This window comes from Paramormyrops kingsleyae, chromosome 20, assembly GCF_048594095.1.
Source record: "Paramormyrops kingsleyae isolate MSU_618 chromosome 20, PKINGS_0.4, whole genome shotgun sequence".
Taxonomy (NCBI): Eukaryota; Metazoa; Chordata; class Actinopteri; order Osteoglossiformes; family Mormyridae; genus Paramormyrops; species Paramormyrops kingsleyae.
Genome location: NC_132816.1, coordinates 9,832,511 through 9,857,863, shown reverse-complemented (window position 1 = coordinate 9,857,863; position 25,353 = coordinate 9,832,511). Strand labels below are relative to the sequence as shown.

The following is a 25,353-nucleotide window of genomic DNA, read 5'->3' as shown; positions in this document are numbered from 1 at the left end:
TTCTCAAAACTTTTGGCCATGACTGTATAAAGTATACCTAATGTATACTATAAAATGTAAGTGGAATATTGTAATATGAAGCATTACAGTAAGTATACAGTATTACAGTACAGTGCATATTGAAGGATTACATACCTGTTCTGTCTATGAAATGTTTGAATGATTGAGGACATAGATGTTCTCCCCACATTCAGCTGTACCCTTCAACCAGCCTCAGCCATTGTAAGGCCATGACTGAGGACATGGTCCACAATTGTGGCCCTTATTTCATCCAGAACCTGCCTCTGTTCTTGGCCTCTTCTACCTCTTCCTCTGTTTTGCTTCTCTAGCCTTCTACCATGTAACCTTACTTCTCTTCTTCTTACCAGCAGTTGACCCTGTTCAATCAAGGGTTGCAGTAATAACTACAACAAAAACTGACATGTATAGTATTATCACTCATACTGTACAGTGATATGAGGGATCTGTGTGTCCTGCATTTAGCCACAAGTTCTCAACAACATCACATCATATGTCTTCTCTGGTGATGCATCTTGGAAAGGATCCACTGGAATATCTAATCCAACCCTGGCAGTCTTCAGAAGAAGTGTCTCCACACCGCGCATTCATGCCATCCAGTAAAGATGCACGGTGATCATAAACCTCCCACCTCCATGCAGAGAAACACTCCTCTGTGGGGGTTAGGAAGGGGGGGGCGGTACTGAGGCAGGAATAGTGCTGAAATGCTGGGATGTGCAGCAAACCAGTCAGGGACTGCAGCACAATGGTGGAATGCCACATTATCCCACACAATAACCAGGGCAGGAGAGTTTTCTGGCCCTCGAATCTTTCTCCTCCGCTGGCACAAGTCGATTGTGCAGGTCACCCAAAATCTAAATGAGCCTCTCGACTGTAGGGGCCAAAGAGTGGTTTGTGTAACAGCAAACTGTCCCACTGCGCACATGTTTGGAATGTGTTTGGAATGAGTATTGTTTCATTTTCTATATATTTCAATATGGTTACTGCAGAAAAGCATGAAATTTGCCATAATTTTGTTTTGAATGTGTTTTTAACACTTTTGAAAACAGCATGATAGCATTGGAAAAAAGTGTGCTTCAAATATACAGCTAGTGTGTTGCAGGTGGTGGAGAATCAAAGAGAAAAGATGGATTTTGGAAAATGTGGTTATTGAATGCATGTTGTGTGAAAGCAATGAAAAATTATTCACAGTTTGGTCCACATAGATTTATGTTTAGTTGTTTTTACAGTTTTGTTTTTTTTTTGTTTTCAAACTTCTCTCAGTGTCATGTCCCCTTTTTCAAAACACTGAAATACACTCAAATGCACCATCTCAGTACAGTATGTGAACTAAGTTTTGTATACATTTGCATTGCTTTGATACAAAATGCATTCAATCACCACTTCACAACTATAGCAAATTTTTCAGACATTTTGATACTCTGTTCAAAACAGTTAACATTAATTTCAAAACCTAACAAAATGTAGATCACTGTAGATGGAAATGCTGTATTTTGAGAAATTAAATTATACATTGCACTTGAAATAAGATAGATTATTCTGATTTTAGCAAGTTTATTTTTAGTTTGCAGCTTTGTTACCATATATACAAAAATGCAATATTATCATTAAAATGTGCATGTATATAGGTAAAATGTTGATGCAGTTGTCGCTGAAGAGATTTTTCCACTACTACTGCTGTACATCTTTTATTTTGCAATGCAATGCTAAAGTAGAGGACACAGAAACACATTATGTATTTTGCGATGCTTCAGTTTGTTTAAGTTTTTTTAGTTGATTGTATAATGAGTGACAGTAACATTATGCTCACAAACTTAATTCGTTTGAGGACTCAGTTCACGACCCGAAAAGTTTGTGACCTGAATCAATTTTTCCCATTTAAAATAATGTAAATACAAATAATTCGTTCAAACCTCAGAAACACTGAATTTTTTATTTCATTTTTTTATGTTTTTCTGTGCCCAAGAATATAGACTAAAATTAAAATAACCTTAATTATACACAAATAATGCTAAATTAAATAAAACAGTACAACTGAGCATACGCCTGTTGATGTCAGGGTCAGCTCCTGTCCCACTCTGTGTCCCTTCCCCGTTTGGCCAGCAGGCGTTGCTGGTCATCCCATCCCTCGTGTTGTCAGTCTTTGTGTTTTGCCCAGTTCCCTGTCAGCTTCATAGCTCAACACATTGAGTATCTGGTTGTCTATGAATCATTCTGTCCTGCGTTTGAATCCTGCCTCCTCTCTTTTTGTATTTTGCTCCCTAGTGTTTCATTTGTATGAGTTTTTCTAGTTCTTGTGTCTGGTGATTTTGTATTTGGTTTTGGTTTTGTTCCTTGCGCCCCTGCTTGTGTTTTTACCTGTCTGTAATTCCCCAGTGTTAGATTCTGTTTCCCTGTTTCCTTGGTTCGTTCTTATGCCTTGTCCATACATACACGGGTATTTTTTAAAATGGTGTTTTTCCTCCTCCGTTTTAAAAAAAATCCCCGTTCACACATACATTGTCTTCTAAAATATTTCCGTCCACATGAAACCGCTAAAATGCGCTGTCAAGAGCATGCCAAACCAACAGGCGGCATTATAACTCTAACCGTACTGCCATGTTAGCCAATCAGAAGCCTAATTGCCAGTCCTGTTGAAAACCATGGCGCACATTCCAACACCTGTGTTGATCAATATAATGTGAGAGTGACTCAACATTTATCTGTACACAGGTAAGAAGTCCTGTCAGCAAGGTTAGCACAAGCACTATTTCGGCTAAGTCCGCCATTGCTCAAACTTGCCTAATGTATACAGCAAACAGCGCATGCTCTGACGTTAAACAAAGTGGACAACGGCACACAATCTGACGTTTCGAGCCAAAAACTCTGTTTTCCCTGTCTACATATCGACGCTGAAAACGGCGTTTCTTAAAATCTTCACCCTGGGTGGAGTTTTGCAAAAGCTCCGTTTTCAGTGACCTAAAACGCCGTTTACATGTGGACAAAAGCCCAAGACGTATAGAAAAAGGTACGTTTTAAAAAATGCCCGTGTAAGTGTGGACAAGGCATTAGTCTATGTTTATCCCCTTTAGTTTTTGCCCCCTCGTGGTCCTTTTGATTTTGTTGTGTTCGTAGTGTTTTCTGTTTTGTATAATCAAACCGCGTTTTTTGTTCTTGGAGCCGCCAGTGGGTCGTCCACCTTCTCTGCCTGCACCATGCCACGTTCTCGCGCCCGAATCGTCCGGATCCCTGACAGTTGGCGGGCTGGTTGCTCGAAAGATGCCAAAACATGGAAAAGAACCACAAAACATCCCCCCCAAAAAACTAAACAATTAACATAAAAAAACTGAGTAACAGTCAAAAACAATACAGTAATTTCAAAAATGTGATTTTTTCTTATTATACTCTACATTATTTTCATATGCCTAAAATTTTTATGTACATTTCGTGATGCCACGCGTTGTATGGCGATGCACTTCTTTGTTTGTACTGTAAACAAACGCGCAGTTGCCACTATGTGTAAATGGAGAATATAACACTTAAATAGGAGTTACTTAATAATTTATGTTATTAATGAAGTATTGTAATTTTATGCATAGATTTGTGACTGTTAAAAACCATCACAAACATGTTTATCAATCACTGAAAGGTACCGCTATAGCAGAACATTCTCTCTCTCTATTTTTTTCTTTTCTCAGATATTTGACCTCTGAAGAGATATAGTAAAGACATAATGTGCGCTTCATTGTGTTTCGGGTGGTTCTTTGGGGTGCTTTTGTGGGATGTTTGTGTGTTCACAGCCTGAAACATGGTTCGCAAACCGGTACAAAAGAAATTCTAACACCTGGCTCGTAACCCGATTTGTTTGTGAACAGGACTGTTCGTGGGTCGAGGTACCACTTTAATAAGCTTTATGGCAGTCTATTCATAAGTATAAGTTGACTGTAAGTTGGACGTTCATAACCTGTAGACTATGTCTCTACAGGATGTGGATACATGAATTATTTCATATACATGGCATTATACATGGTCATTTGTATAAATGTATTAAAACATTTGCAATTTCTGTGAAATGATGTTCTGCTGTGCACATGAGACATCATGTTTCAGGGATTTGAAAAATGTGCTAAAGTGACAGAAAAAAATGGCAAATGAATTTCTTTGCTCATATTTATGGATTGATTTCTACATATTTATTGTGAGTTTTGCTTTATTGTATTCTCCGGATGGGGTATACATATGGGACTAGTCTGCCAACACCACAGATACTTCCTCATCAGTGCAATAACTCAAAAAATATTTGCTGGAGGTATTTCACACTCTGCAGCTATATTGTATGAGAAACGACTGGGAAATTATTACATTTTGAGACAGATCGCACCAAAACTGAAGCAGTGCCGCATAGTCATAACAAAGATATTTGATTCCATTAATATGATACCTCAAAAAGTATACGATGGATCTTTTTCAAACTTTGCAGACACATTGTATGGGTGAACAACTGGGACTGCTCAAATTGTGAAAAAAATTGCCCCAAAATTCAAGTAATGCTACTTAGTAAGAGCAATGGGATGGGGCGATTGCAGATGACCTTTGACCTTGTGAATCTAGTAAGTCACAGTTCTCTACATTAGACATAAAACTCAAAAGTAAAATCGCTTGTGATCATTTGGAAAACACTGTCATTCAAAATGTCATACCTTTGTATAGCGGGGTAACACTCACGTGATCACAAATGAATCAGAGCTTGGCCATATGTATATAGGCCGCATGCAAGCTTCCCTGTTTTGTGAAGATTCTGCGAACGTGGACATTGCAGCACAAGCTAGCAGAAGAGGTAGAGGAGGAGGAAGAAGATGAAAAAATTAAAGAGGTGGTTGTCAGTATTGGTCTCTGCTTTATCCCAGTCTGTCCTTCATTTCCCTGAAGTTTCCTGTTGCCCCCTGTTCACCAGTACATGCTGCAGGTCTTTCTTTGTCTACTTATTGTCCAGTCTATGTCTTGGTATTCTCCCAGTGTCAATGTCTGTTGTAGTTCCCTGTTTGGCCAACAGGTCATCCCATTCTACTGCTTGTATTCCCTTAGGTCAGGGCTATTCAACTCACGGTCCTCAAGGGCCGAGCCCTGCTGATTTTCCAGCCTTCCTTCACCTGTGAGCCAGGTGTGAAGCCTCTGACCAATCAGAATCGGTAATTATTAAACTAACTACCTGGGAGAACTGAAAACAAGGCCTGGATTTGGAATCGATGGCCTGAATTGAATAGCCCTGCCTTAGGTCTTATCCCAGTCACAGCCCTCACAGTTTCCCCTGTTACCTGGGCAAAAAACTACCCCATAGGTACAGTGAAGCATATATAAAATCCTAGTTGAATGGGCTGACCATGGAGCTGGACCCATGTAGTCCAGACCATTGTGAGTTTGAGGAGGCCAGCCTGAACATCATGGGACTTTTTGTATTTGTGCCCCAGGATTTGGTTGACCATATGTGTATATAATGTTCTTTGCATGGTTAGGTCCTTGCCCTCAATATCTTTGTACTTACGTTACCCTGTATTTTATTTGAACATTTACTCCTGTGTGCATTTAATATTTAAGTCCTGTGTTCCTTGTATCTCAATAGGCCCTAGTGTTTGAGTTGTTAATGACCCACACCTGTTCCTTGTCTAGACTTTTTTCTTGTATATATAAATCCCCATCTGTTCCCAGCTCTCTTGTCGGCTATTGAGTGTATTTGATGTAAGATATTCCCTACTGGAAATCCTGTTCTGTGTCTGTGTGATCACTCTGCATTTCCTCTTGTTTAGTTTAAGTCATTGTTCATTGTTATATGTCGTAACTGTCTTTTTTTTTTTAGCTCTTTTGTGGTTTTGTTTCTCAGTGTTTCAGATGTGTTTGAATTAAAGCTCTCTGTCTTGAAAGTTGCCTAGTGGACTATTCCAGGGTACTGGAGAGGAGGGTGAGATCGATAGTCGAATCTCGGATTCAGAAGGAACAATACGGTTTTCGTCCTGGCCGTAGAACACTGGACCAGCTTTATACCCTTGCAAGGGTACTTGAGGGGACCTGGGAGTTTGCCTATCCAGTCTACATGTGTTTTGTGGATTTGGAAAAGGCTTATGACCGGGTTCCCCGAGGTGCTCTGTGGGGGGTGCTTCGGGAGTATGGGGTCTGGGGTCCGCTGTTGTGGGCGATTCGGTCCCTGTACGAACGGAGCAGAAGCTTGGTCCGCATTGCCGGTAATAAGTCGGACGTGCCAGGGCTGCCCTTTGTCATCGATCCTGTTTATAATATTTATGGACAGGATTTCTAGGCGCAGCCAGGGTGTTGAGGGTGTCCAGTTTGGTGGCCTCAGGATTGCCTCGCTGCTTTTTGCAGACGATGTCGTCCTGTTGGCTTCATCTGCTGGGGATCTCCAGCGTGCACTGGGGTGGTTCGCAGCCGAGTGCGAAGCGGCAGGGATGAGGATTAGCACCTCCAATCCGAGACCATGGTTCTCAGCCGGAAACGGGTGGTTTGCCCTCTTCGGGTCAGGGATGACATACTGCCTCAAGTGGAGGAGTTTAAGTATCTCGGGATCTTGTTCACGAGTGAGGGTAGGCGAGGTCGGGAGCTGGATAGACGAATCGGAGCGGCGTCTACAGTTTTGCAGGCGCTTAAAAGGTCCGTCGTGGCTAAGAAAGAACTGAGCCGAAAAGCAAAGCTCTCGATCTATTGGTCCATCTTCGTCCCTACCCTCACCTATGGTCATAAGCTATGGGTAATGACCGAAAGAATGAGATCGCGAATACAGGCGGCCGAAATGAGGTTTCTCCGCAGGGTGTCTGGGCTCTCCCTTAGGGATAGGGTGAGAAGTTCTTATATCCGGGAGGGCCTCAGAGTAGAACCGCTGCTTCTTCACGTCGAAAGGAGCCAGTTGAGGTGGTTTGGACATCTGGTGCGGATGCCTCCTGGGCGGCTACCCGGAGAGGTTTTCCATGCATGTCCTACAGGGAGGAGGCCCCGGGCCAGACCCAGGACTCGCTGGAGTGATTATATCTCTCGGCTAGCCTGGGAACGCCTCGGTGTCCTCCCCGAGGAGCTGGTAGAGGTAGCTGGGGAGACGGAGGTCTGGGTGTCTCTCCTGAAGCTGCTACCCCCGCGACCCGAACCCTGGACAGGCGGCAGATAATGGATGGATGGATGGATGTCAGATAATTTGCTTTTGTGTTGTTAGTGAAGTTTGTATGTAGAGTGTTGAGAAAATGAGCTTAGTTTAAAACAATGTGTGTAAACAATTGTAAAAACTTCAAAAAAACTATGTGGATGAAGATATACAGCAGATTGTCCCAAAAATGAAGCAGCAACACTGTGTAGCAGCAAAGAAAGGAGATGAAGGCTGCAGAAGTCACTTGGTCTTTTGAACACAGTAACTCTGAAAGTATTTGATTAATCTTTTTCAAACCTTTCAGGCACAATGGGTGAAGATCTGGAAGTGATTGAATTCTGAGATGAATCACATCAAAATTAAAGTAGCACCTTCATACCTGTTGGCAAAAATGATTGTGGGGAATTTTGAGTCTTGAAAGAGAGAAGCAGAATCTTGAAGTAAATATGGCATCTAACAGGTAGTCAATGAAGTTGTTGGAGGACTAGAGTAATAGATAGATAGATAGATAGACAGACAGACAGACAGACAGACAGACTTAACCTCAGAGGGAAATTCTAATTTCCAGTAGCTCCATACCACATAAACGGTAGAAAAAACTCAGAGAAAAGACTATAAGGACGTACATTAAAATTTAAACGGAGCTACTGCCTGTTCTAAAAGTGCTGTATAAATGGGTCAAAGTAAAAATAAATAAATAAGTAAATGAAAAAAATTGCCTTAGTATGACCCTACACTAAGTGGGATTACTGACCCACCATGCATGACATTATAAATTAGTTATACTATTATGATCATGCATTGAGATGACTGACTCAAAGAGTAATGGGTAATAATAAGTGACCAAATAAAATTAGTCTCCCCCCCCTCCGGCCCAGGGTTGAGTTCTAAAGAGCAATAGCACGGGGAATGAAGGATTTCTGAATCTGTCTGTGCTGCACTTGGGGAGAAGTAGCCTGCTGCTGAACAGGCTTCTCTGTTTGCTGATGGTGGTGTGCAAGGAGTGGCTGACATCCTCCAAAACAGCCAGCAGCTTATTCAATGTCCTTTTTCCAGTCATTGTTACCACTGGTAACTTAGCAGGTTGTCCAGCGTCATGCCAGCCACAGAGCTGCCCGTCTGATCAGTTTGTCCAGTCGCGAAGTGTCCCTCTTTGCTGTACTGCCCCTCCCCATCCCACCACAGCATAGAACAGCACACTGGCAATCACTGTTTGGTAAAACATTTTTCAAGCACTTTTGAGAGGACTTGTCATGCCCTGCCCATCTGACCCTCCTGTTTCCTCCCTAATGAGGCCCTAACAAGCCATGCCTGTCTCTTGTTTGGCTTACCTCTTGTTCCTGCCCTTGTGTTCCTCACTCCAGTTGCATCTTGTTTGCACCCTTCTTAGCTGTGTATAAACGTGCTTCCCAGTCCTGTCATTGATGTTGTTCCAGTGTGTTGCTAGTGCCTCCCCTTGTTCCCAGCCTCCCTTCTTAGATGCCCCATGATTCTGTTTTTTTTTGCAGTGTTTGCTCAAGTTCAATAAACTTTTGTTTTGTTTTGCCCCAATGCCTCCTTCATCTGTTTGCACAATGGGAATGGAAAATTCGAGATTGCATGAAAATAATACAGATTGTTGGGGTCAACACTGGGGTCAGCATATTCATCACTACTTAAAATTCCTATAATTAAATTCAGGTGCACCATATCAAGTGAAAATGATTAGAACATCATTACAGAGCTTTTTGGTTGAGCCTGTCTTATTTAAATCACAGACATTAAGTTTGGTTTACTCTTGATTGTTGAAATGAGTGGTATCATCATGGTCCTAGCAAGTTCAGCCCAAGAGCAGATGGCAAGATGCTGAAAGAGAGGTAAGGAGCATGTGCTGATTACAGCGTGTTGCCACACCCACCACATGAGAAACCACCTCAGGGGTGAGAACCTGAGCGCAGCAGGTGATACCTCAGCACCACACTAGTCCAAATGGACCACTGTGAGTTTTTTTCCAATGGCTGGAGTGCCAATCCTGCCACCTACCCCCAAACTTTCCTGTAAGTTGGAGAACCTTCTTGCAGGGCTAAATGTAAAATGAACATCATACCCAGGACGGATGCTGAAAGAAGTCTCCAAAAATCCTAAAATGTCATCACCAGTCATACAGGAAGTTCTTGCCACAGTTCATGTGAAGGGACATGAATCTAACATCAAAAAGAGACTGCACAAGTTTGGTTTAAGTGGGAGGTGTGCAAGGAAGAAACATCTGGGCACCACTAAAGTTTGCTAGAGACCACCTAGTCAAAGACTTTGGACTTTTGGAACAATGTGCTTTGGACAGATGAATCTGAAATTGAATTATTTGCACACAGTAACAGAGGACATGTTTGGTGTAAACCAAAGACAGCTTTTGAGCAAAAGAACCTCATACCAACTGTGAAGTTTGGGGGTGGAAATGTCATGGTTTGGGGCTGCTTTGCTGCGGCAGAACCTGGCCAGCTCACCATCACAGAATCCACTATGAAATCTTCACCATATCAGAGGGGGCTTGAGGACAATGTGAAAACATCTGTCCAGAAGTTGAAGCTGAAGTGCAAATGACAATGACCCAAAACATTCCAGTAAATCTACCAAGAAATGGCTTACAAGAAAGAAATGCAGAGTTCTGGAATGGTCAAGTGAAAGCCCAGATCTGAATCCTATTGAGATGCTATGGGGTGATTTGAAGCGAAAGTGCATGCAAGACACCCTTCAAACATCACACAGCTTAAGAATTCTGCATTGGAGAGTGGGGAAAACTTCTGTTGATGTCAGAGATTGATAGATGGTTATAGGTAACGTCTCATTGAGGTTATTTCAGCCAAAGGGGGGACATACTAGCTATTAGGGAGCAGGGTGTCCTAACTTATTCCTCAGTAGGAATTGGCATCATAGTTCATTTCTTGTGTTAATTAGTGAATTTGTTTCTTGTTTTTGCATAGGCGATGTAATCATAATCACCTTAATCTATATATATAATTTTAAAGAAGAATGTATATTGATATTTTAATATTTCTTAATAAAGAATTAATTATTTAATGGGGTATGCAAATTTTTTCACATGACTGTATAATGTCAATTCTTACTGAAGAAAAGGAGCTCAAACAGGCTTTTACCATTTGAGTAGGAAGGGCATCCAGATAAAAAAAAAAAAACTTATTTGCATTTCCAGTTAATCCATTCAGTAATTCTAGAAGTTGCAGAGGTTAGGGGTTGTGGGAGGAGTAAGGTTTAGATAGGAGGGGGGGTTAATGAGGTGGCTCAGAAAATACATTATTGTGCTTCTGAAGGCATCTTCTCCTGTTTCAGGTTTATTTAGTAGACTTAAATCTCTGACGTAATCTGATTGCTAAGATGTGCTTTTGACAGCTAGGAAGAAACACAATTCTGATTATTGGCAAAAGTTAGCACACTAATATGAGAACTGCTAGAGGAGGTTTTTATTTTTCATTCATTTTTTCTATATTGTTTTATCCTATGCAGGGTTGCAGGGGTCCAGAGCCTATCTTGGAAACAATGGGCACCATGCAGGGTTGGCGCCAGCCCATTGCAGGGCACACACACCATTCACACACACATTCACAGCTAGGAACAAATTGGCAACTTCAATTTTAAACTTTCTTCAAAGTAATCTTTCTCATTATCATGATGTTGTGTAATATTCTGTAGATAAAGATCCAAGAGCGTCGGATGGTTATGGGATACCCTGGCAGGGGAGCCAGCAATTTACAGGGGCCCCACAATATAAATTTTGGGCCCCAGTCAGGAAAATCTAGGGGCCCAAAGTGACACTTTGCCAGGGGGCCTGTAGTATCTAACTATATCCCATACATATATTTGATTTAATGTGCTACAGAAGATTTGAAAATTTCAGCTGATTACAAAATACCATTATATTACACAGAGAAGAAACATTTTCTAATCAACTTTGGATGACTGTGCTACCAGATTATTGTAACACCCAATGCTGGCCGTAAAGGCTTAATTGACTGTCATCTTTTTTCTTTTGTCTATTGTTAGTTCTTTTCTGTTATTGCATAAGGTCCTATAATTATTTTCGTGGGATATCTTAGCTTCTGTAGGTCACTGCAAATCATCACAAAACCTGATAAATGATGATGTAATTTATTTATCCTTCAAGATGTTTTTTTTGCATACAAAACTGAGTGCACAGACAAATAGTGTAAAAGAAAGACTGTACTCATAGTGTAAATAGTACACAGTATTCAAACCTGAATACAGTGTAGGAAATAAATATACATAAGTGTAATTTAAATAAATATAAATAAATTGATAGGTGTATGTGCAATTAAGATAAAAGTCCGGTGCTATCTGATTTAAAGATCAAAAATGCTGTCCTGATGTGTTCTGGCTGGGGGGAGGTCTGATCTGTTTTGGGAAGGCATTACAGAACCTCTCACATTTAAAACTCCAGATGGAAATTTGAGTGCAATTAGATATTGAAACAGAAACACACCTCAAGGTGTGTCTTCCCTCAGAATAACTTTGCTATATATTTATAAAAAAAAGTTTTCAGAAAGTAAGAATGAATAGGCAGTTTTCTAATGTGATAACCAAAACAGTCTGTATCAGTCTGCATTATCATAGATTTTGTCTTCCAGTGTATCTGTGGCTGCATTGCCACTTTAAACATCGACTCTTCATTTCATCTAATCTTCCATTCAAAATTTAACAGCTGTAAGTTGACCTTTCTTTATACCAGAAACAGAAGACCAACAATTGTACAGGTTTTTGAATAAAAAGGTTCCTTGTCTGAAGTGATACACTTTTTCACAACTAATGTTCTTTTACTGTCACCTTGCAATTTAACTGTAATTTTTTATACCACAGACACATGTAGTTCTCGGAGATTGTCAGAGATCAATAAATGGCCATCCAAGCGAGCAAGCAAACAAAAATACACATTTTACATATATTATACACACAAAACTAAAACGAGATGCAAGGTTGGGTGATCAGCAATAATATTAAGCACAATGGACATAATACTGATGAGAGTTCACATGTTTATTATAAGTCCATTGCATGGCGTACTTGCAGGAGTATTTATTATGTTTTGTTTTGTTTTGTTTTTTTACTAGCAGGTAATAGACTAACTATGGAACAGGCTGGGAACTACGGTCTTACGGACTAGTGTTCCCATCATGCCAAAAGCATGAGAACAGACGTCCACCGTGGCGGGCAAGCGGAAGTATCGCGAGGTTTCATTGTCAGCACTTTGTCATCTGCGGCTTTTCCACCATTTCGCTCCGTCTGAAGTCTCCTCCCCACAACCGCTATATTCAGTAAGCTAGACCCCGCACTCGTTCATCCGGCACTTTTTCACGCTCCCCCGGTCCCACGAGCATGTCGTTGGGTACCGAGAGACAGATCTGAGTGGCCCCGTTGCGGATTGAGTGCGATTTCAGGTGGATGACGGCTTCTTCATCGACTTTTTAGTGAAAGAAATTTGGTTGGACATTTCAGGTAGGAGAAAAGTTAAGATGGCGGCAGCGACCGGGAGACGAGCGAGAGGGAGGAGGGTGGGGGGTATTCAGGGGGGCTCCGAAGCAGTGGTGCGGTGATGCACGTTGTCTGTCCGTTACAACATTGGGTATGTCCTTTATATAATTCTGAAAAAATGCATTGGCGATGAAAGTGTAATTGAGACGATGCGCCTTTTCCTGACAATGACTTTGCGAAAGCGGGAGCCTTCACTCGTTGATACACTTTCCTGTCATTTCTGCAGGACCGTTGCCGTGTCGCTTAAACCTCCCTAGAGTCACCCCAGCCGACCCAACGACAAAATACGCGATTTTGATTATTTTTCGTCGTTGTTTTTATTTTGCAGTTTCTGGTGTACTAACATGCTTGGCTCGAAGTAGAGGCGAGAGGCGGTTTCATATCGGCAGCAGTACCGGTTCTTGTTGAGTCGCGTTTGACCCCGCTTCGTGACGTCACGCCGGGGTTTGCTCCCGGTTAACCCGGTCGGTCGGAAAGCGGGTTTAAGGCGATCGCCCCACGCTTTCCGCGGAGGCCTTATGGGAGATGCAGCCAGTCCGCTGCCGGTGCCGAAGCGAATCAATCACATCGAAATTAGGATCCGAGAGCCGGCGGGTTACATAAGCTGAGCCACGCGCCGGGGGGACGGCGGTGCGGGCGGCCGCACCGCGCGCAACGTCGCGGCTCATTGTCCGGCCGCGGAAACTTTTACCGGCGATCCTGGTTTACCGGGTACGGAGAGACGGGGGCCCAAGGTGGTGCGGCGGGCGGCCGGGCGCTGACGAACACCATTGATACATGTACGTGTTTAGGGGGACGGGGGGAAAGCTGCCCTTACTGGTGCATCGGCTTATCGGCTCGACCTGCTCTGCTGTATTTAGGCGGAAAAGCTGTCCGGCCCACGCCGAGTTGGTTACCGGCCTGCGGCGTGATTCCAAGCTCGGATTTACGCCTGCGGCCGAGGTGAGGATGCGACTGCACGGGCTTTGACGATAGCCCTGCCCTGCTCTGTCATGACGCGTGTTCGAGAGCCACCGCAGTGTTATAAAATTAATCAACACTGATGAACATCTCCGTTATTGCGTTTCATACGGGACTGCATGAGGTGACTGGGGAAAAGGCGCCGCTGTATCGCCGTATGGAAAAGCATTGTGGGCCCCTTTGTTAAAGTTAATGGCATCATTCGGCGGACTTTCTGTTTCCGTTTTACTAGCAGGTGTTAGCGGAGAAAGCGCAGACTGGCCTGTAATGTACGCATGTGGTCCATTATTTACGGTGTGTAAAGGGCGGCGTGCCCCTTCCTGCCTGGTGTCCTTCCTCTCTGAAGTAGGGAGTGTGTGGGCTCGCTGTCATCTCTGAGGGTGCCTGTAGGAGGGCTGATCTCAGCATCTCCGTGTCCTTTTATTTCCCATTTTGAGGAAAATATGCCATAACTATAAGAAACACTGACTGGTGCATGCTTTATGGTAATGCAGAAGCTTAAGTTGTGCTCATTTTGGAGTGGGCTCTCTACTGGATCAGATGAAAACATCTGAAGAGAGCCTTAATTGCATGTTAGGGTTATCATCGTTTGTCTCCCCATTTTGCTTTCATCCCGACACAGCCCTTTGGGATTTCTATATATGCTTCACTCATAGAACTCTAAAATATTATGGAATATTGATCAGGTCAGTTCAGAATGCAGTTTTGCTGTAAGTACTGTGCATATTCAAGGAACGACAGATTACATCATTCCTATAGGTTCTTTTTGATATGAAATGGTGGATGTAGCACTAAGAATTTATTTTTCAGTGTTGACCAGATGAATTCACGTTTAAGTACTCAATATTCAATGAAAAACAAGAGCAACACAAATGGAAAAACCTTAATACTGGAACTTAAGTACAAAACTGGTTAAAATAACTTGGTCACCGTTAGTTGGAACCTGATTGCTTGATGTCTCACAGAATTGCATCGGCGTCCTTTTGGATAAAAATAGCAGTGAAAAAAAAATTCAATAAAAAAAAAATGCATTCTAATTAGAAAAATAACTAACTGTCCTATGGCCTGGTCCAACACATCTTAGGAAGCCCCTGGACTTTAGCTGCTGTATGCATATTTATATATACATATATGTATATACACCAATGAACATGTAAGTAGTTATGTGTAGACCAGCAGATGTGAAACACTTTGGGCTTACGAACCTTTTTCAGCATACAGAGAGAAGTGACAGGTCAGATGAAGAGCAACAGAACAGGGATATATGACCTATGGATGTGACAGTTCTCCTCTCAGGGCCTGCGTGAGGTTGCTGGATGCTGATGGTTAGCTCTGCTGCATGGCCTACTGTATGTACTGTCATTTATGTTTTTATGAGAATGTTCTGCTGTTGTGATGGATGGATTAATGTTTTTTGTGCTCCATAATAAATGGAGAAACCCCTTATGATTTCCTCTAAATGAAATATCTGCCCTCCATCCTTTTAAGGTCTTTCGCTTGTTGGATTAAGTCACTGTAATTGTAATCTTTCTGCTGTAAATATGTCTTCAGCATGACCAGATATGCTTAATATAAATGATGTGCAAGTCTGGTCCTACACTTCATTTTTAGTTTCACCGTTAGCATCCTCTAACTGCTCAGCTGGTGCTTGTGATCACAGGTTGTCATGCTCTGTAATTGTAAAGACTTTCCCTGATATTGTGAGTTTACCTGCTAATGGATTGAATGTTTTTGCTGATAATTAAAAAAAAAAAAATTAGTTGCTTTTTAAGAGCTAGATAATATTTAACCACATAGTTTACAAAGAACAAGCCAGAAAAGGTTAATGAATTTTAAGCTTTTAAGAAGATTTGTAGTAGCCGTACATGCATCAAAACCACTTTTGCTTGGGTGTTAAGGCATGAAAGAGAGCCCCAGGTGTTGTGCAAGAATAAGGCCGTTCAAACAGTTGCCCTTGGGGGGCACCATTGCTTCATGGCCCCAGGGATGGCGATTTGGATGCAGAATCTCTGTTATAAAGGGCTGTGGCCTGTACTACAAAGCAGGATTACTGGCTTATCAGGGTAACTTGTCGGATTTAAGTTATCACAGTTTAAATGGACTTCATATTCGTTCACTTACATTTTGCCCAGACTACCTTAAATCCGACAAGTTACCCCGATAAGCCAGTAACCCAACTTCTTAGTACAGGCCCCTGCTCTGGGCATTTTGGGCTGATCTTGTTTCATTAGTGTATCTATATTGCTTGTAGGGCCCTCTGTGTGTCCCTGTGTGTTTATGATGGAAATTGTTTCCTTCAGTTTAATTTAATTGTGATATACTATTAGATGGTATATGAATCACAAAAATAATCAGGTCATAATTAAACCAAATAAGTGTTAAAATAGGTATTTATTAAAGATTGAAAAGCTGTGTGATATCTTGTGGTTTTAATAATGTATACCCCTGTTCCAAATCAAAGTCTGCAATTTGAGTAAATTGGTAAGCAGTGTATTCACACACCTTTCATATGTCCATGAAGGGTGTTTAATTATTTTCAAAGTATTACTTAACTGGAACCAAAATGTAACTTATCCACTTGACACTTGTGTAGGTGAGATATTTGGCCACAGAAAGATACTGCATTCATATTAGTGATTCTGAAACGTTAATGTGATGGGACACATTAGATTGAGTCAAGCAAAATCTGTCCAGAAAAAATGTTTTGGCAAGGTTAACCTGTTTGAGTTTTAGTACATCAATACATTAATAGTGTTTTATTGCAGGGATTAAAGAACAACTGTGCAATAAGTTCAACAGAATGCATCGAATTAAGGAATATTTTTTTATAGAAACGAATGTAAATATACTACAGTTCAAGTTCCTGTTTTTAATCTCAGTTACTGTGGAGATCCTCCAGGGGGGTGTTCCACAAAGTAGAATTTCTCAGTTAGCTGGGTTAACTTAAACTAGAAGTCAGTATCGTCCAATAAGAGTTTAGGTAAGGAGCATTCTTATTCGACAGTCCTGACTTCTAGTTTAAGTTAACCCAGCTACTTTGTGAATTGAAGGAAACTTTCTTTCATCCTTTCAAATATTGTTTCCCAAGAAGTTTCTGATGATGTTTTCATTTTATCTTATTGAAAAATTTATGAAGATGTGCAAAGTATCCAGATCCCGTATTTATTCAGATCCTTCTCTTTCACCTATTTTGTCTGTAGTTGAGTGAAATCTTCAGGTCAGTATTTCTGGTAGCTGGGAGATATGACCCATTGGCAAATATGGCCAGTTTTTCACAGTAGTGAAAGAAAGGTGTCCTTCATGTGCCTATATTGTCTTGTATCCTTGTTTTATCTTTTATTCTGTCTCAAATTAAGATCACACACTATTGTACTCGTTTTTTTTTTTTTTTTGGATTTACAATGCTTGATGAAATATGCAGAATGATTTTAAAAATCACCAAGAAACTACCCAGTTTCAGGGAGGTTGCTGTCCAAGCTCTGTATATTAAATTGCTTTGGGGGAGGATGAGAAATCTGCTTACCCTTGGCTAATATGGATGCACCATGCATTCTGAAGCATGTCTGAAATCCTTCACAGAATAATGTGTGTTTGTTGAGGTAAAGGAAGCACCAAATTTAATTCCATATTACAATAAGGAAAGGCTTCATAATAATTCATTCATTTGTCGGAAGCAGCGTCAGCCTGCATATTTTTGTGACCCTCACCTTGAGAAGTTTTTCTCTAATGGAAGTTATGTGAGTATTAATTGCTTCATGCTCCTCTGTTTTAATTTCATATGTAAGATTAGGATTTTTTTGATGGAAGCTATTGTGGAAATGCTAATATGATACCAGGTTTTTGTTAGCTAGTTTGACGCATACAGTGTGAAAGTTGTGATTGATGGAGACAGATAATTGACAAAGAAGTGCGAGATACAGACGGCATTGAGATGTTATTCAGGATAAAATTGCTTTGCTTCACATTGGTTTTTGGAGGTTGTGGCCTCCAAACATGCAGGCATCGCGTCATAGGTGCTCGTTGGTTTGTTCTTTTGTTATAATAATCATGTCAAGTAACTCGTAACTTTTTATTGGAATCTCAGCCTAGCCATATTCATACCTCCTCAATGTTTGTATGTTTATAATGTACTATTTGCCTTGCTGGTGCGTTGCTTTGGACAAAAACGTCTGCTAAGTAAAATTACATGTGGTTCTGCATCATGTCTCGAAATGCTTATCATTGGTCCAGTTGCAATTGATCTTGGTAAACTGTTGTATTGCCCATCACTAGGTGTGTGTAAGTAAGAGAGAGAGAATATGCAATTATGTATACAATTTTGTGTTACAGCATAATATGAATGAATTTGCTGGTGCTGAGAGAGGGGAACTTAAAATTTAAAGGGACATTACCATGTGAAAAGTGGAAGTCGCTCAGGAATTGCCTATAGTTCTTCATAAGTAGCATTCATGGTTCCATAACTTCTTGTTTTGCTTGGAAAAAAAGTTAATTCAGTTTTGTAGAATGTGGGTAAAGAAAATGCATTATTTTCTACAGGCGCAGGTGGCCTAAGGCTGCTGTGTAATCAGTGAGGCATTTGATCACTGATATGTGTGTATTTGTCTGTGATATATATCATATTTTTATTTATATATATATATATATATATATATATATATATATATATACACACACACACACACACAACTGCTGATACAGATTCTGATACAAGAGCTCTTTTTTTACTTTGTTATACTTTATATATTTAAGCTAGTAAATACAGATGGGGAAAATGTGACAAAAAATATTTAATTAGGCTACTACAAACATACATAACGTACTGTTGCACCTCATTTGTACGTCTTGTTTTAAGCGTTTTTGAGGCATTTGCAGTTCAGTATGAATATCTTCAAAGCAATATGGCTGTATTATTTTATACCAGTTTGACAAAATGTAAAATACCCATTATAAATTGCAAACATAAATTGGATATTTAATAGGACTGCAACTTGTTTTGATGAATTGAAGATTATACAGAAATATTGTTTGAATCTGCTTCATGGAGAAAAAAATGCAAGTGGATGCACACACACACTCTAAAATCTGCTTTCTGTTTAAGCTTCATTGGAAAGCTAGTAATTGAGACTTCGTGATGTAGGATGAGTTGAGACAACCCATACATCTTACCGTTAGTTTTTGTGAATACCTGATATAATGGTTATGTAAAACGTAAAGTTCTTCTTGCTGTTTTATTATGCTGTGTAGTCTTGTTTTGTGAACTCTTTCTAGTTAAGCATATTTAAGCTTGCTTTAAGAATCGAATACATTTTGAGAGGTCTTGTCACATGCCTGATTCTTCTCCTCCTTTTGTAGAAGCAGAGGTCCTTTAACTCACCATCCTGGAAGTGGAAAGCATTGACCCTGGTCCAACACCACAGTCAGGTGAGAACTGCAGCAGCTTCTATTCTAACTCATTACTGACTCCCAAGTATTGTACGTACTCTGTGGGTGGGGGGGGGGGGGGCTGATGCGCTTGATTCGTATTTTTAATGCCCCTCCCAGCAGCAGGGCAGGCCTTTAAAACAGGCCGCTGTGCGATTGTCAGGATCGACCCAAGAAGGCTGTACGCACCTAAGGGGGTTTCCGTGTTCCTATGGGTACAGTGTGTTGAAATGAATCAAGGTCATTTATTTAAGCTGTCAATAACCCATTTGTGATGCCAGACTTGGGAGCAGAGGTAACTAGTCAGTCGTGTGTTTCCAGACGGGTTGCTGTAAGACTGATAGTTGGTGACTTGTACACGACGTTACGCGTCAGTAGAAGCCCATATGTAAGAGCAGGAGCTCTGAAGGGCATGGTAATGAGATGGTACCCTAGTGTACACTAGAAGGCTTCAGAGGAAGCCCATATGTAAGAGCAGGAGCTCTGAAGGGCACGATAATGAGATGGTACCCTAGTGTACACTAGAAGGCTTCAGAGGAAGCCCATATGTATGAGCAGGAGCTCTGAAGGGCACGATAATGAGATGGTACCCTAGTGTACACTAGAAGGCTTCAGAGGAAGCCCATATGTAAGAGCAGGAGCTCTGAAGGGCATGGTAATGAGATGGTACCCTAGTGTACACTAGAAGGCTTCAGAGGAAGCCCATATGTAAGAGCAGGAGCTCTGAAGGGCACGATAATGAGATGGTACCCTAGTGTACACTAGAAGGCTTCTGTCAGATGCTGCGTTTTCTGCTGTGTGTGGGTGTGAGTCTGTGGTCAGAGCGTCGGCTGTTTGCCTGTGTTTTCATGTGCTTTGCTCATTCCTGCTCTTAACTACTTTTGTCCTGCAAGATGTCACAGTATTTTTAATGTTGCAGAAGTGCACCAACCCCAAAAAGGGATGGATTTATTTTTTTTGGTTGGCTTTGTGGAATGGTAAGCGGACCCAGTTTGACTTCTCATCCTGGGTCTGCGCATTTCTACCAGACTAAGCCTGGTTTTGCTCAATTGCCTGTCTCTAACCAGTTTGGTTTCTCCCTTAGGTGCAGTGTGTTGTGGAAGTAGGACCAAAGACGGGAGTTTTGGGGAAGAGGCTGTCCCGTTGCCTCCCCCCCCAGCTGTGGCTGTGCTGGGTGGCGCTCCACTGGCTGCCCAGAATGTGGCCGGGCCACCCCAGCATGCCCTGCAGCCGGCCGCAGCTGCCCTCCACACCCCATCAGCCAGCACTGCGCCTCAGCAGAAAACAAGCACGCACACCCCTGCCAGCCAGCTCGCTGACCAACCCAACGGCAGCACCATGGACAGTGGCACGCAAGGGCCCATTTCGGATTCTCAAACTGACAATATCCAGAAAAGACTGGCTGACTCTGAGCTCACGGACTGCCAAAACCTTGCAGACGTTCAGACTAGACAGCCTGCTTCAGACAGACCTGCAGATTCGTGGGCATTTAATGCGCATGCTATGCCGGGCATCCCCCGGGGAGACACTAACGTGGGTCCAGTCGACCACACAAACAGGCAGACCGACACAGCGAGGGGAAGCCCTGTCAGTCGAGAGGGGGCTGAGGCACCATTACAGCTTCTCGAGACGGCAGGATGGGACCCTCGATTGGACACCGCAAGCAGAGAGGAACTGGATCTGGAGCCTTCAGACAAAGGGGGCTTGTGTGATCTCAGCCACTCTGACTCTGCAGGCTCCCCTTTATTGGCCACTTCTAGTTTCAGTACAGACCATTCAGAAACTGTGGACATGGATAAGTCCCAGGCACCTGGACAGGATAAGACGCAGCAGACTAGCCAACTCTCATCCGAGAGCAGGGCAACAAAGGTCTCTGGTCCAAATTTTCTGGACCCTGACATCAACAGACAGGTCACCGAAAAAGAGCTTGATCAAGCATCCAGGTGGGAATTGCAGAACACAGAGCAAGATAGCCAGTGTGCTCTCAGAAACCAGGAGGCACGGGAGCAGACGGTTCCAGCAACAGTGGAGAGTGAAAGTGAGAAGTCAACATCCGTTGGAAACGAGTGGCCCCTTGGGGAATATTCCCTCAGCCCTGAGCTGTCTGCTGTACCTGGGGGGTCCTGTACAGATGAGCCTCAGTCTCCTCAACCGACAGGCAAATGCTGGACTGCGGAATATAATCTTACTGGGGATGGAAACCCAGCGTCCCATAATGCAGCTGACACAGGAGTCAGTCCCCAGAAAAGTTACTGCTGCCACAGCAACGTGCATTTGGAAAAGAGCCAAGCAGACAAGGATATTGACACAGAGACACACCCTCACGAAAACCTCAAACCCAGTCTTGGCTTGCAAAGCACCCCAACTTCACAGAGTAAATCAGGTCTTCCCGTCAACCTTCCTCACAGCACTCTGGACAGTTTGGTCCAGAGAGAACCTACTGCAGTCGACAAGTCAGGGTTGGAATTTGCAGAGCAAGAGGTTGCTCAGAGCTGCTTGATGCCCGAGCCTGTGGACTCCAGTGAAACCGGAATTTGCGCTGAAGGGGCAGCAAATCTGAATCTCCTTCTAGACAAAGATTTCCACACTGATCTTGTCAGTCCCAATCAGTCAATATGTGACCTGGCTGTGCAGAAATCAGGATTCGAGAGTATTATTTATAGCCGGAAAGAGATAGACCAAGAGGTAGATTCCGAGGTGGTAATCAGAGGTGAAAATGACTATGATAGCCAGACATGTGTATTTCCCTCTGATATCTATACAGAGAATTTGAAAGAACCTTCTGTAACCTCAGAGGAAAGATCGACTGGGAAAGAACTTGAAAACCATTTGCCATCACCCCTTTTATCCAGCAGCAGTAACTCCAGTGGTCTGCAGGAGCAAAGCATACCCAAAACAGAAGTATATCCAAAGGTGATTTATTTCCTTGCCTTTAATGCTTACATTTGTGTTAAATTGTGTAGTTCCTGATGTTAACCTGAATGCCCAAGTACTAAAGGCAGTGTTGTGTGTTTCAGACTTCCCTGGTTCAAGAAACGTGGACTCCGTCCAAGAAAGATTTACAGCTGACCAAGATGGAGACCAAAGAAGATAGCTTAGAAATTCTGTTAGGGAAAAGTGAAAAAGGCAGTGGCCTTCATGCAGAGGAGACGGAATCGAGTACAGAGGATCACAGAGGTGCCGCATGCTGCACAGGCAAAACACTGACTTCAGCTGCCGTTCTTGAGTTCAAACAGGCTAGCTCTCCCTTAGCCATTGAGGACAGCAAGAGTGAGCCTCACATAACAGATGAAAATCCTGCTAACACACCGATTTATTCAATAGGACATGAAGTGTCTGCTAAATGTTCACCTGTTCACCTGCCTGGAGAAGCCTTTTGCATCTCTGAGGAGGGCGGTTCACCTTCTGCTTTTCATCCAGCAGATCTGATGATCAGAGAGGGACCAGAGTTAACTGTGCGAAGTGAGGTGTTCTCAGATGACATCTGCATGATATCCACAATTGAAAAGCAGGCTCCCGATTATCACTCCTGCCTGACTCTCCCGTCTATGGTCACGTCCAAAGTCGAGACGTTACAGGAGAAAGCGGATGATGAAGCTGTGTTTCAGGGAGAGGAAGTCAAAACCGAAGTTTGCGTTTTAGGTGATTCCTCTTCCTCCGGTCTTGTTGATTCCAAGCTCTTTATCTTGAATTTGGACGACACCCCTCTTCTCAAACATTCACCTATTGTTCTAGGCGGGGGGCTACAGAATGTGGAAGCAGCCCACAGCACCTCCACAGAGCTCAGCAGCCCTGCCTGTGGGACTGATATGGTGTCTGTAGAGTGCCTTTCCCAAACCGTTACGTGTACAGACTCCGTGCCTGTATCCGCAGTCGCTTGTGAGAAGCTGATTGACACCGACCCTGCTAACAGCGAGCCGTCCTCGTATGCGCCTGACGCGCTGGCTGCCCCTGTCATTGAACACGTACAGATGAAGCCCTGCTTGTCCACCTCCTTCCCTCTCATGCACTCTCACATCTCTTACGAAGAGGCCTTAGCTGAGATCGAAGTTCCCACAGAAAATACCCATGAAGCATCCCAGAGTCTCTTAACCCCCACGTCCATCTCCACAACTGTGTTTGACAGCATCCAGTCCAGCTTGTATCATACATCTACCAATGAGGTGTCTCACCATTCGGACTTGTCGCAGCTTCCTGCAGAGATTTTGCAATCCGAGCACACGGATTGGTCGGTGGTCTCGCAGGTAACTGCAGCGGACAACCAAGCTTCACCTCCAGAGCAGCCCAGCACCCCTAGTGGTGAAAGCAGTGACAGTGATGTGGAGCTTCCGAGCAAATCCCCAGCCTCAAGCTCTCGCTTTGCCATCACCCCCTCATCTCAGAGCAAGGTAAGTCCGATCACGTGCAGCTGAATCTAAGGCGCTGATAACGTGTAAAATAAGTTTTACTGCCTTCTGTTGTTTTTTTTTCTCAGGGAAAGTTTTGTGTTGATCACAGCTCAGTTGTACTCATCTGAATTGGTGCACTACTTGATTAAAACGTAGTCCATTGAATTCAAGAAAATTAATGGCCAGTAATATGCAGTGTTGTTGGAAATTTGAATTACTATGAATGATTGCCATGATGACCTGATGTTTTTAAAATTTTAACCTTGTATTTAAAAAGCTGGGTTAAACATGCTTCAAACTTTTCAACTTAAATATTTTGTTAGACTTTGTTTTAAAATTCTGCCGACAAAATTTAATTGTAAACTCGCAAATGGTTTGCCGTTTTCCTTAAAAGCAAAGCTGTCTGTTGTTGCAGGGAATCTTTGCTATACTTCAGTTGTCAGAGGCCTGTGTGCTTGTTTTATTGAGTGTTTATTAACCTATTGGTAGGGCTGGACTGGGATCAGCCCTGGACTTTGGGGTCCCCCACAGTAAATTCTGCCAGTTCCCAAACCTGCTGGTCCACACTGAACATGGCGGGTATGCCAGATGGCCATTGCAGCCCTGCTCACTGCAGATTGGTCGCAGATTGTTTCACGCATTAAGACAGTCCGGTGTTCCCACTAGTGACATTTCTCCCTGGCAGAAGAAACAAGAAGCATCTATCAAACCAATCATATTAACAACACGAATAATCTATATTGTGTCATCTTAGCAGCCAATCTTTATAAAGCTCTAATAAAATTAGTTTGTTTAGGTATTTTCCAAGGAACAGAAAATTAGACGAGTTAAGTAAACAGAGCAGGCATTTAGTTCGGTGGTGGTGACGACGCTTCTGTCTTGTCTCTCTCCTACTCCCCATTCTCACCCACACACACAAACACACACCCTGAAACCAGCTCATATATCGCCATTTTACCCCTATGGTGTGGGAATGGGAGATTCGATCCATTAATCTATCCCCTGCCGACCCAGCAACATTAGCTGTAACTTTCTAACACTTCTCCAGTGTGAATGTGAAAACATAACGGATTATTGCGGTCGTGAAGCATGGGGGAGGACTTCTCCCCCTTTTTTCACTGCACTGATACCAGTTGGTAGTACATGATGCGCGTTAATTTTTCATTCCAACTCTTCCAAAAGTATCTGACCTCTGTTGTTTTTACTTGATACATTAAAGGGTGTCGTATGTGAAAGGGGCTCACACACACGGAGAGTCTTGTTTCCCACAATTAATCTGCTAAGTTAGCATCACAAACATAGTTAGGCTGTGTGCTGTGCAGTTAGGCTGTTAAATTGTTCAGTAAAGCACTGGAGCTGGGCAAACTGTTGAGTTTAGCAACCCTTAAAAAAACAGTATTTATAACTGTTACTGAAAATAACGAGCCTATATTAATTTACTGCTCAGTGGTTCATGAATAAGCATGAAAATAAAAATTGTAGTAAATAGGCATCAATAGGTTGAAATGTAAAGTGATTCCCGCTAAAGGAGAAAGTGTTGCTTTTTGAAGTAGTGGGGGGGGGGGTGTACATAAAATTCACGGTGGGGTATACGCCTGTTTTGGACTCGCGGTTCAGTGCAGTTTCGGTACAGCAGGGAAAGAATGTAAGATTTTGTTTATTTAAACTGCAAGCACAATTAGGAACAGTTGCTTTGCCTTCGGTTTGGTTACGTATGTCAGCCTCTTTAAACTACCTGAAATTTGCTTATTCGTACATTGTAAAAATTTGTTAAATAAAAATGGAAAAATTAGACTGCATCATAACAATGAATTAAATCCAGTGTTCTTTGCTACCAAGTATGGATGTATATTTCTTGTAATAAACACCTAATAGCTGTATTATTTTTTTAGCCCACTCTGA

The 25,353-nt window shown here is 42.4% G+C and overlaps 1 protein-coding gene across 6 annotated transcripts in view; it reads left to right on the top strand.

Annotated features, from left to right (window-relative positions):
• Positions 1-12,397: 12,397 nt before the first annotated feature.
• The window catches only part of srcap (Snf2-related CREBBP activator protein), a 50,468-nt gene continuing 37,512 nt past the window's right edge, over positions 12,398-25,353 (top strand). Inside the window, exons 1-4 of one of the 6 annotated variants that reach the window (XM_072703836.1) lie at positions 12,398-12,465; positions 18,995-19,063; positions 20,148-21,976; positions 22,081-23,451. In XM_072703836.1, coding sequence (XP_072559937.1) covers positions 20,402-21,976; positions 22,081-23,451 — 2,946 coding nt within the window. In that variant the 5' untranslated portion in view covers positions 12,398-12,465; positions 18,995-19,063; positions 20,148-20,401. Of the gene's footprint in view, positions 12,647-12,753; positions 12,774-13,087; positions 13,462-13,507; positions 13,625-18,994; positions 19,064-20,147; positions 21,977-22,080; positions 23,452-25,353 lie in introns of those variants that run through there. The other 5 variants (XR_011984427.1, XM_072703835.1, XM_072703839.1 and 2 more) reach the window with 5 other exon arrangements.